General features: G+C 34.4%; 3 protein-coding genes across 3 annotated transcripts; 2 read left to right on the forward strand and 1 right to left on the reverse strand.

The window, feature by feature from the left end:
- The first annotated feature begins 2,589 nt into the window (after positions 1–2,589).
- LOC141705379 (auxin-induced protein 6B-like) lies at positions 2,590–3,260 on the forward strand. The gene has a single exon (XM_074508368.1). It carries the CDS (start codon positions 2,667–2,669, stop codon positions 2,967–2,969), a length of 303 nt encoding a protein of 100 aa, XP_074364469.1. The 5' UTR covers positions 2,590–2,666; the 3' UTR covers positions 2,970–3,260.
- A 1,953-nt stretch (positions 3,261–5,213) lies between these two features.
- LOC141705378 (auxin-induced protein 6B-like) lies at positions 5,214–5,997 on the forward strand. The gene has a single exon (XM_074508367.1). The coding sequence runs from the start codon at positions 5,468–5,470 to the stop codon at positions 5,768–5,770; it is 303 nt and encodes a 100-aa protein (XP_074364468.1). The 5' UTR covers positions 5,214–5,467; the 3' UTR covers positions 5,771–5,997.
- Positions 5,998–10,333: 4,336 nt separating this feature from the next.
- Positions 10,334–10,810, reverse strand: LOC141705392 (uncharacterized). The gene has a single exon (XM_074508381.1). The coding sequence runs from the start codon at positions 10,808–10,810 to the stop codon at positions 10,334–10,336; it is 477 nt and encodes a 158-aa protein (XP_074364482.1).
- Positions 10,811–12,575: the final 1,765 nt, after the last annotated feature.

The following is a 12,575-nucleotide window of genomic DNA, read 5'->3' on the forward strand; positions in this document are numbered from 1 at the left end:
GTTATTAGATACCAGCAGTGATGATGGCCTTTAGTACAAGTGGGAGATTGAAAGGAATAATGTCCTAAGTCCAATCATGTATTAGGGTTTAGGAATAACTTTTTATGTAATCTGTTTTGATTTCATTGATATTAATAAAGACTTGTTTTGTTTTTATTACGCGCTTATCTATTTAAGTGTTTAAATACGATATACCATAATTTAGAGTAAAGCTTTTATGGATTATGATGAGATCATAATAGTGAGACCTAAAAAGATGATAACTCTAAAACTTAAATAGTTTCCTGGTCATAGGATTACTAACTGGTAATTAATAATCCGCAAAGATCGGTACATACTATGCTTGCTTCATTATGAGGATGTTCTGTTCTCATAGACAATTGTGTGGTGACACTATAGCTAGTATGTAGGTGCTTATATAGAATAAGTTCACTGAACATGACCTCGCACAGCTGAACAATTGATGGAGTTTCACTCACGTGTCAGCAGTTGTTCACATAGTGATAGTTGTACAAGTATCCTTAGACTTGAGGTCAATCATAGTCATCTTGTGTACACTGAACTATGCTTTGGTTTAGTTCTTAGTCTCCAGGGACACATTATTAGGGCTCTTCTGGGTATAGTGAATTTGTACACGAAGATAGTGTATGATAATAAGAATCTACCCCTTCAGTGAAGGAAGCGAATGTTCAAGGCTGATCCACTTATGCTAGTTCAGGAATCTCTGGCCCAGAGTAAATGAAATTAGAAAGGAGTTTCTAATTTGCATAGAACTACGCATAGTAAATGGTAAGCAAACTGATTGAATTAGATAGGCTTGACACGAGATCCATGCCTTGTATTTAATCGGGACATTGTAGGGTAGAAGGAGTTTATTGTACGGAAACTATTCACTGACAGGTTCTTGGTATTCTAAGCAGTGAATTCATATTATCCGGATAGTCCCGATATGTTGAGAAGCATCACTCACGATGTAGAATAAATGTGATTAATTAATCATATTTAATAAATTAGAGAATTTATATAAATAATGATAAAATAGTTTTATTATTATTTATTTCTACTATCGGCTTAATATTGAACCTACAGGGTCACACCATAAAAAGAGAATGATTTATTGGTGGAGGAATTAATTAATAATGGCTAATAATTATTTATTGTGAAATAAATAATTAATTGGCAAATTTAATAATTGATTAAATGAGATTTAATTGATTATAAATTAATTAAGAAAAGTTCTTAATATTATTAATTAAAGGATTTAATTTTTGGAAATTAAATCAAGAGAGAGAATTATTTTAAAGTGTTTAGAAAAAGATTAATAATTAAAAGGTGTTTTAATTATTAATGAGAATATAATGGGAAAATAATAATATATTTATGGGAACTGAAAATTTTGCATATAAATACACTATTATAGACCCTATTTTATTCTAACACACATCGAACCCGAAAACCCAAAAAGTTTGGAAAACCCAATTCTCTCCACCTTCTTCCTCCTCCTTAGCATCGTTTTCTTGGTGGATACCGGTGGAGTGTTTCACACTTGAGGAGCAACTGCTAAGGATCTCTGATCGTTGTCTCCGAATTATTTTAAAAGGTTAGATTCGATCCCTCAAATTTTTATTCACGATTTATATGTTTTTATTTGGATTTTGTATGTGTAAAAGTGTTTTACCATTCCCCTGCTGCGTTTAAAATCCAACATTTTCTAGTTTCTACTGACTCCAACATGTACAGAATTGATCATCACACATTTTTGTAGACATTTTTTCATTCAGCCTATGCAGCTATGCTAGATTCCAATACCATGTACTTTAACGGTTTTCTTTAAAATGCATAGTATACATAAATGGCATTTAACTTATTCCATTGTACTTCAAATAGCCGATTGTTTGATGACCAATCAAAGAACTGTAGCAGTGCTTAAATTAGTTATTTTTTCTTTGCAAAGATTTTTCCATTTCAACATCTAAAAATTGGTTAAAATAAAGTTAGCATACTATAACAAGTCCTACAAGACTTCTTCTGCAGTTGATGGGAGACAGAACCAACTGCAACAAAATGCCACAGAGTCATGGATCATGACACTGAGTCATGATCAGTTTGGGAATAACCTTAAATTGTTTCCTAGTGGCAGCCAGTTTATCTAGTTAGGTAAGCCAGTGACAAGTAAAACCATCTATGCAATAAGTTCTGCGTAGAGCTTCAAGTAGCCGATCTTCTTTCTCAATCAGAGAGTGCTTTAGCAGTACCATAAGTTAAGAGAAACAAGATTGTCAAGACTTGTCACTGTTGCAAAATGAAATAGAAATGTTCAGCTATTAGTGCAAACATAGGCCAAGTTGTTCCAGTTTTGAGAATTATGTAACCGAATTTAATGAGCAACTCATCAAAAGCCCTACATAATTTCTTATGTTGTTGTTAGGAGGCAGAACCATGTGTAACAAAATGCCAATGTACTATTGTTTACCGCTAACCCCACAAGTAAGGTACCTGCACCACTCATGATCTTGTCGAAATATAATCCCCTTACAAAGTGCATCTATATATACACTTGCAATTCACCTGATACTCTCATCAAAACTACCAAGCTCAATTATCTGAGATTTCTTCAATTATCAAGTCCTCAAGAGATCATTATTTCATATTCATTCTTCAGATCTATGGCTATCCGTATGCCTCTTATTAACCAAGCTAAACAAATGCTTCGAAGATCTTCCTTAACTGCCAGGCACACAAGTTCTACAATGTCAGATGTGCCAAAGGGTTATTTTGCAGTCTATGTTGGAGAACAAGAAAAGAAACGATTCGTGATCCCATTATCATTCTTAAACAAATCATCTTTTCAGAACTTGTTAAGTCAAGCCGAGGAAGAATATGGTTTTCATCATCTAAATGGTGGACTTACAATACCATGCAGAGAGGATATTTTTCTTGATCTCACTTCTCGCTTAGGGGGGTTATGAGTCAGGCCTTTTCTAGTTTCTACTGACTCCAACATGTACAGAATTGATCATCACATATTTTTGTAGACATTTTTTCATTGCTTTATTGCCCTAAAGTAATGACTCGGGTTGGCTGTACTTTCTTTTATATAAGAAATTTTTTTATTGAAATTTTCAGCAACTTGATCTCTAAGAAATTTTTTGCCCTGAAGTAATAACTAGGGTTTCTCTGTAAGAATTTTTCCAGTTGAAACATTCAGCAAAATCTATAAGAAAGTCCCATTTGCAGAGATATGAAATGTGGAAAATAAAGTTTTACGCAGTTGTTTAAAGTTCATTAGTGATATAGAGTAGAGGTAACAAAGAACTGAGCAACCAATGTTAGGATTTTGATAAAACTTCAAATTTTCCAACAAGTCCTAAAATATTTTTTACTTGCAAATTTCAAGCAATGTTGATTCTTTTACACATCAGTGAAACGATCATCCCCGCATGGAAATATCTCTTCAAATACGAAAATCCTTGCAATAAAGAAGGCCTTTTCTTCTGCAGTAAGAATTTTCATGCCTAAGATCAAAATGGCTACTGCAGCAGAGATTTTCAGATTTCTGTATGATAACTTTTACATAATTATAATGAATTTTGTTTCAAATGTCTAAGCATTTACTATGTCTATTTTCACGATTTGAAGGAACTTAAACTACAAGTCACACTGACAAATTTTTCCACAGTCCACGGGATTGTAAGACATCCAATAGGATGATCGTAGCCAAACTCTTTTTCAGCCCCCCTTAATAACTCTTGAAATGAACGATGCTTTAAATATGATAATGGAACTATGAATGTCTTCCTTACAGTTTCTCCGACATAAACAGCAAAACTCTTAACTAATTCCAAAATGTGAACAATATTTCTATAAACAAATGTCTTGTCTTGGGAAGAAAGTACAAGTGTACCTAAAACTAATTCCAAAATGTGAACAATATTTCTATGTTATCCACATCGTTAATTTACAGAACAGAAGTTATAAAAACATCTTGATAATCACCGTAAAAAAGGAACTGTTAATTAGTTACATACATAGTTGTTTACAATGCTAAAGTTGATGTTCCGATACTTGATACTGTGAAAAGAACTCTGAACTAGTTAGAATTTAAAACCTAGGTTTCTCAGTCAGGTACTCATGAATTTTGCATAGTTTATAGAGATTTATAGTTTAGATAAAGAACTAAACCAACTGGAATCAGTAATAGGAGAGTTCTGGTCTTCCATTTCGTAATAGACAAACATTCAAATTGTACTTTGTTTGAAGTAATCTTATACACAAGTTTTAAATAAAAAAATTTAGTTAGGGGTCCTGATCCCCGGCAAGTGTTTGATATAGCAGACTTACCATGTGTATTAAGCGTGGTAAGACATGTTAAGTGTTTTTTTTGTGAATCCAAGATAAGTCACACTTACCGGACAAGGATGTTTAGTGTATTTTGTCTTACTACGCTAAATATTGTCTTACTGCGCTAAATACCACAATAAGTTCGCTACAGAAAACGTTTGTTCTAGATTTTTTGCCTTTAATTATTCACATGTGTTTATCCGCAAATTTAATGTCCTGTTAATAATCAAATATTACTTTTTATGTCTTTGTACCCTCATACTGATGTGAAATATTTGTAATGTTTAAAAACTGCTTTTAAGTTTTATCCGATTTATACAATTTTAGTTTTATCTATGCAATAAGTTTTGCATACAGCAACAAGTAGCCGATCTTCTTTCTCAGTTAAGAGAGTACTTTAGCAATACCATAAGATAAGAGAAACAAGAATTGCTTTGTCAAGACTTGTCACTGTTGCAAAATGAACTAAAAATATTCAGCTATCAACGCGAATATAACCAAGTTGATTACCAGTTGTTAGAATTATATATGTAACCGCCTTTGATGACCAACTCATCAGAAGCCCTACATAATTTCTTATGTTGTTTTTAGGAGGCAGAACCATGTGTAACAAAATTCCAATGTATCTTCTTAAATTGACTGTTTCAATACCCTCTCCACATTAGCAGTTGGATGCATATTGCCCCAGTAATTACATAAATAGATGTCTACGTCGTATATTTTCATATCTTATATGTCTGAAACATGTTCCTGAACAGTCTTAATAAGCAGCAAATCAACCACAGAATACAGATACGGATTTTGAATATAGAGATCCAACAGTATTTTTATTTACATCTGCTTTTTCATTTCAGTCTAATGGCTATAAATCCCCATATTATCTTCTCGATGCTGAGTTGCAAAACAGAGCCATGTGCAGTCCATGAACTATTGTTTATCACTAACCCCACGTAAGGTACCTGCACCACTCATGTTCTTGTCGAGATATATTCCACTTACAAACTGCATCTATATATACACTTGCAATTCTTCAGATACTCATCAAAACAATTAAGCTCAACTATCTAAGGTTCTTCAATTATCAAGTCATCAAGAAATTATTATTTTTCATTCATTCTTGACAGCCATGGCTATTCGTATGCCTCTTATTAATCAAGCTAAACAAATTCTTCGACGATCTTCCTTCAGTGCCAGGCACACAGGTTCTAAATGGTCAGATGTACCAAAAGGTTATTGTGCAGTCTATGTTGGAGAACAAGAGAAAAAGCGATTCGTGATTCCATTATCATTCTTAAACATATCTTCTTTTCAGAACTTGTTAAGTCAAGCCGAGGAAGAATATGGTTTTAATCATCCAAATGGTGGACTTACAATACCATGCAGAGAGGATATATTCCTTGATCTCACTTCTCGTTTACGGGGATTATGAGGCAGGATTGATGCTTCAGCCTTTTTACTGACTGCAACATGTACAGAATTGATCATCATACATTTTTGTAGACATTTTTTCTTTGCTTTTTTGCCTTAAAGTAATAACTAGGGTTGGCTGTACTTTCTTTTCTATAAGAAAGTCCAATTTGCAGACATTTCTTTACTGGAAGACATTTACTGTATTTTTAAATAAATGTTATATCCAATTTGGTACTTTAGCATTCATCATTTTCTCCGTATAGAAGTCAATGGTAGGATTTTTAAAGAACTTAATTTTTTTTGCGGAAATGATCTCCAACCTTTCAATTTAATTTCATTTTAATTAGATTGTGTCAGATAATTGAGGATCAGATAGAATTTCATGTCTGGCATCATCTTTTCATTCATACCTTAATTTTTATGTTTGGGCTTCATTTTTTAATACCTACGGCTTATGAATCAGTGGAACATTCTTTTTCACAGATATTGTCATATGAGTTTGACTAGTGCAGCAGAGTTATGAATGGTTGAATACTAGATTTCTTCGGTGAACAGTGTGTTAACTTTTATATAATTTTTACATACAACAAACTCTGTTTCAAATGTCTAACAGTCTAAGCATTTAAAGTGTTTCACTATTTCGAGGAACCTAAATTGAAAGTCACACTAATGAACGTTTCCACATTGCACGGGATTGTAAGACATCCCATAGGATGATCATAGCCAAACTCTTCTTCAGCCCGCCTTAACAACTTTTGGAATGAACGATGCTTTAAATATGATAATGGGACTATGAATCTCTTCCTTTCAGTTTCTCCGACATAAACAGCAAAGTGGCCTTTTGGTACATTTCTACCTTTAAGTTCAGCAAAGTGGAGTCCCGTGATATATACTTATGCAGAAAGATGTATAGAAATTTAGAGCTGCAATTACTCGCCAGAAACAATTTGCAATCTGATAAATTGAATGAGTAAGAGATGAGATGAGTCGTGACGAGGATTAAAAAACAGAATAGTTGAATGAGATGAGATGAGATGAATAGTAGAACTGGATTATGAGCAATCGAAATGGCAGCTTTATTATCACAGTAGATTTTTATAGGAATTGAAATGGAAATTCTCAACTCATACAGTAACCTTTTTATCCATATTGCTTCACAAATTCCATTTGCAAGAGATCTTAATTCAGCCTCGGCACTACTTCGAGCTACAACACTTTGTTTTTTGCTTCTCCAGGTGACAAGATTTCCTCCAATAAAGGTGCAGTACCCTGATGTTGACCGTGCATCGGCACTTCCTGCCCAATCAGCATCAGTGTATACCTCAATCTGTAAATTACCACGCCTTTTAAACATAAGACCTTTTCCAGGCGTTCCCTTCAAGTATCTTAATATTCGGTAGGCTGCGGTGAAGTGTTCTTGTCCAGGTGAGTGCATAAATTGACTCACCATACTCACAGCAAAAGCTATATCAGGACGAGTATGTGATAGATAGATAAGCCTGCCTACAAGACGCTGATATTGTTCTCTGTTGATTACATCTGCAGGCTTAGCAGGTGTAAGTTTTATATTAGTTTCAACTGGAGTCTCAGCAGCTTTGCAACCTAGTAGTCCTGTCCCCTTGAGTAAATCAAGAATGTATTTTCTTTGATTGACAAAGATGCCTTCCCTCGACCTTGCAAACTCCATGCCAAGGAAATATTTTAGCTCTCCTAGGTCCTTTATCTCAAAGTCTTGTGATAATCGTTTCTTTAAACATGTTATTCCTTCAAGATCATCACCTGTTATAATTATGTCATCCACATAAACAATTAAAATAGAAATTTTACCATCCCTAGACCGTTTACAGAACAGTGTATGGTCAGCTTGGCTTTGAAAGTAACCATAGCCCTTTACGACCTTAGTAAAGCGCTTAAACCATGTACACGATTGTTTAAGGCCATACAAGGACTTTTTTAATCTTAATACCTTATCATGACCCAATACCTGTTCAAATCCAGGAGGTAACCGCATGAACACCTTTTCTTCTAATTCTCCGTTAAGAAAGGTGTTCTTGACGTCTAACTGATGTAAAGGCCAATTGAAATTAGCTGCTAGAGACAATAGTATTCGGATAGAGTTTATTTTAGCGACCGGAGCAAAAGTCTCTTGATAGTCTACTCCATATGTTTGAGTAAACCCTTTTGCAACCAATCTTACCTTGTATCTCTCTATACTTCCGTCTGCTTTACATTTTACCGTAAACACCCATTTACATCCAAATATTTTATGATCTTTAGGTGGATCAACAATTTCCCAAGTCCCACTTTTTCTTAGAGCATTCATTTCTTCCATCACTGCCGGTCTACAATTTGGATCATTAAGTGCTTCCTGAATGTTTCTGGGCACAAACAGATTAGAAATTTTTGATGTAAAAGAACTATGTTTTTTTGAGAGTTTACCGTAGGACATATATTTGGACAAAGGATGATTAGTACATGAACGCTTTCCTTTCCTGATTGCTATAGGAATATTGATCATCAGAAGCAATATTTGGATCAGACAAATTATTAGAAGTTGGAGAAAGGCTAGCTGGACTGTTAACAACACTAGGTAAAGGCATATGTGAAGTACCTGTATTTTCAGATTCAATGTCCGGGATTGTTGAATGGACTAGTGCAGAAGGGATATCTGGTTCTCTACTTTTTTGATAATTTTTCCTCCTTGTATAAACCAGAAGCTCTGTACTCCGTTCCATAGGAACCTTAGATAGTATTTCTCCCCCTGTTAAAGAATCAGTTATACTTGGAATATCAATGCAAGGATTTCCAGTTTTACCAGTAGTGAGAGGCATAACAAGATCCTCTTTATATGATAATATGTCATTATCCACAATTTTAGGTAAAGGAGTGGGCATCATATCCCAAAAATTTTCTTTTGTTTGCTCTTGTTCCTCTCCCTGAAGTAAACCCTTTTTAAAAAACGGTTGATGTTCGAGAAAAATGACATCCATAGATATTGTGGTTTTTCTCGATTTTCGGTTAAAGCACTTATATCCTCTTTTATTTGGGGCATAACCAATAAAAACATTTTTCAGCCCTAGGATCAAGTTTTGACCTTTCTTTATTGGATATGTAAACATAGACAGTGCACCCGAATGTTTTAAGAGGAATGCCTGACAAAATACGTGACTCGGGAAAATACTTTTTGAAATGTTCAAGAGGAGTAACATAGTTTAAAACACGTGTAGGCATACGATTAATTAAGTAAGATGCAGTTAAAATTGCTTCTCCCCATAGATATTTAGGAACGTGCATAGAAAACATAATTGCACGTGCAACTTCAAGTAAATGCTTATTTTTTCGCTCTGCGATGCCATTTTGTTGAGGCGTATCAACACAAGTAGATTGATGTTGAATGCCTTTTTCTTTCAAAAAACTTGTAAGAACTCTTTTAAAATACTCGGTTCCATTATCAGTACGAAGAATTCCAATTTTAGTTTGAAATTGGGTTTCCACCATTGAGTAAAAATTCGTGAACAAGTCTGCAACTTCAGATTTTTCACTCATCAAATAAATCCAACATAAACGAGTATCATCAGTAAATGTGACAAACCACCTCCTACCGGTATAAGTTTTAATTCTAGAGGGACCCCAAACATCACTATGTATTAAGTAGAATGGTTTAGAGGCTTGATAGGGTCTGGAAGGATAAAGAGTTTTATGATTTTTAGATAATATGCAGCTTTCGCAAAAGAACTTAGAGCAATCAAATCTCTTAAACTAGGGTGTCCTGGTCGGTAATGCCAAAGCATAATCTGATCTTTATTAGGGATAGAATTGATACTACTGAAACCTCGAGCTTCTTTATTCTTGAAGGCATCTTCAAAATAGTAGAGACCATCTATCAACTTAGCACTGCCAATCATCTTCCCCGAACTCTGCTCCTGAAATATACAGTGAGTTTCACAAAATAACACGGCAATTAGAATCTCTGAATAACTTACTAACTGACAAGAGATTACATGCAAGTTTTGGGACATGAAGAACAGATTTAAGGGAAATGGTTTTAGATAGATTAATCAAACCTTTACCAGCTATTGCAGAATATGAGCCATCTGCGATACGAATTTTTCATGACCAGAACAAGGATTATAAGTATGAAATAAGTAAGAAGAACTGGTCATGTGATCTGAAGCCCCCGAGTCAATGATCCAAGGGGTAGAATGATGAGGAAAATAAGAAGATAAGGCTTTTATTTCATTACCTGTTTGCGCAACAGAAGCATTGGGAGCAGTTAATAAGCCTAGATTAGAGTTTAACAGCTTTAAAAGATTAGTGACATGCTCTTCATTAAGTGTAACAGATTTTGCCTCGTGTGCAGCGGGAGAACGGTTGAATCGGCCTTCATGAGAACCCTTCCAATTTGTTGGTTTTCCATGAATCTTCCAACAAGTTTCACGTGTATGACGTGGTTTGTTGCAATGATCACACCAAATACGAGGCTTCTCATCAGTCCTTTTAGAATCAACTCGTCCAATATTAGTATCAAGTGCAAGAGCAGAATTCTCAACTGTACTTATGAGATTCCTTTTTCCAAGCATTACTAGGCGACGACTTTCCTAGCAGTTATCCTGCCTTCATCAAACTCAACATTAAGACCAATGAGAAACTTAAAAATACGATTATCCTCCACCGTTTTCTTATAGTGATTACAATCCTCTGGAGATTTCCACTCATAATTATTGTATAGATCTAAATCTTGCCAAAGACGTTTTAAGGAATTAAAATACTTAGTAACATTATCCTCACCTTGGCGGATTTCTCCAAGCTTCAAAGTCAGCTCATACACTTGAGACTGATTTTCTAAATCAGAGTACATCTGATTGACGTTATCCCAAAGCTCCTTTGCTGTGTGGTAGCACATATAGTTGGAACTTATATCCTCCTCCATTGAATTCACCAGCCAAGTCATAACCATAGAATTCTCTGCATCCCACGTTGAATAGGTGGCATCTTTTGCATCAGGCTCTTTCTTATCCCCTGTCAAGTAACCAATTTTACCCCTGCCACGGATGTACATGCGAACAGACTGAGACCAGCGTAGGAAGTTTTCTCCATTCAGTCGTATAGTAGATCTGAATGGAGTGAGATTCTGTTGTAGGGTTTTGAGTTTTAGGGGTCCTTGTGGACTGCTCAATGATACTTGCGGAATCAGAAATATGAGTCAGGCCTTTTCTAGTTTCTATTGACTCCAACATGCACAGAATTGATCATCACACATTTTTGTAGACATTTTTTCATTGCTTTATTGCCCTAAAGTAATGACTAGGGTTGGCTGTACTTTCTTTCATATAAGAAATTTTTTTGGTAAAATTTTCAGCAACTTGATCTATAAGAAATTTTTTGTTGAAATTTTTTGCCCTAAAGTAATAACTAGGGTTTCTCTGTAAGAATTTTTCCAGTTGAAACATTCAGCAAAATCTATAAGAAAGTCCCATTTGCAGAGATGTGAAATCCGGAAAATATAGTTTTACACAGTTGTTAAAAGTTCATTAGTGATAAAGAATAGAGGTAACAAAGAACTGAGCAACCAAATGTTAGGAGTTTGACAAAACTTCAAATTTTCCAACAAGTCGTAAAATATCTTTTACTTGCGAATTTTGAGCAATGTCGATTCTTTTACACATCAGTAAAACGATCATCCCCAAATGAAAATATATCTGCAAATACAAAAATCCTTGCACTAAAGAAGGCCTTTTATTCTGCAGTAAGAATTTTCATGCCCAAGATCAAAAAGGCTAGTGCAGCAGAGATTTTCCGATTTCTATATGATAACTTTTACATAATTACAATGAACTTTGTTTCAAATGTCTAAGCATTTACAAAGTCTATTTTCATTCATTCTTGACAGCCATGGCTATTCGTATGCCTCTTATTAATCAAGCTAAACAAATTATTCGACGATCTTCCTTCAGTGCCAGGCACACAGGTTCTAAAGGGTCAGATGTACCAAAAGGTTATTGTGAAGTCTATGTTGGAGAACAAGAAAAGAAGCGATTCGTGATCCCATTATCATTCTTAAATAAATCTTCTTTTCAGAACTTGTTGAGTCAAGCAGAGGAAGAATATGGTTTTCATCATCCAAATGGTGGACTTACAATACCATGCAGAGAGGATATATTCCTTGATCTCACTTCTCGTTTAGGGGGATTATGAGGCAGGATTGATGCTTCAGCCTTTTTACTGACTGCAACATGTACAGAATTGATCATCGTACATTTTTGTAGACATTTTTTCTTTGTTTTTTTGCCTTAAAGTAATAAAGTTTTTTGTTGAAATTTTCAGCAACTTGATCTATAAGAAAGTCCAATTTGCAGACATTTCTTTACTGGAAGACATTTACTGTATTTTTAAATTAATGTTATATCCAATTTTGTACTTTAGCATTCATCGTTTTATCCGTATAGAAGTCAATGATAGGATTTTTAAATAACTTAAATTTTTTTACGGAAATTACTAAAATAATCTCCAACCTTTCAATTTAATTTCATTTTAATTAGATTGTGTTAGATAATTGAGGATCAGATAGAAAATTTCATATCTGGCATCATCTTTTCATTCATGCCTTAATTTTTATGTTTGGGCTTCATTTTTTAATACATGCCTTAACGTCAAAATTATGATCATTCAATAATGCCTTTAATCCATACATCTTCCTTTACATATAGCAACCAACAAACTAGGTAGAGAAAGACAACCATGTCCTTATACTATCAGAGTACTTAAGCTAACAAGAAGGATAAAGAGACAATTACGAGAATGTGGTCCTAGAGGTGGTTTTTGAG

Source organism: Apium graveolens, unplaced genomic scaffold (genome assembly GCF_009905375.1).
Source record: "Apium graveolens cultivar Ventura unplaced genomic scaffold, ASM990537v1 ctg8851, whole genome shotgun sequence".
In the NCBI taxonomy this organism is placed as follows: Eukaryota; Viridiplantae; Streptophyta; class Magnoliopsida; order Apiales; family Apiaceae; genus Apium; species Apium graveolens.

Excerpts from the sequence above, each read along its gene's own strand:
- LOC141705379 (XM_074508368.1), top strand. The coding sequence starts at position 2,667 with ATGGCTATCCGTATGCCTCTTATTAACCAAGCTAAACAAATGCTTCGA.
- LOC141705378 (XM_074508367.1), top strand. The coding sequence starts at position 5,468 with ATGGCTATTCGTATGCCTCTTATTAATCAAGCTAAACAAATTCTTCGA.
- LOC141705392 (XM_074508381.1), bottom strand. The coding sequence starts at position 10,810 with ATGTACATCCGTGGCAGGGGTAAAATTGGTTACTTGACAGGGGATAAG.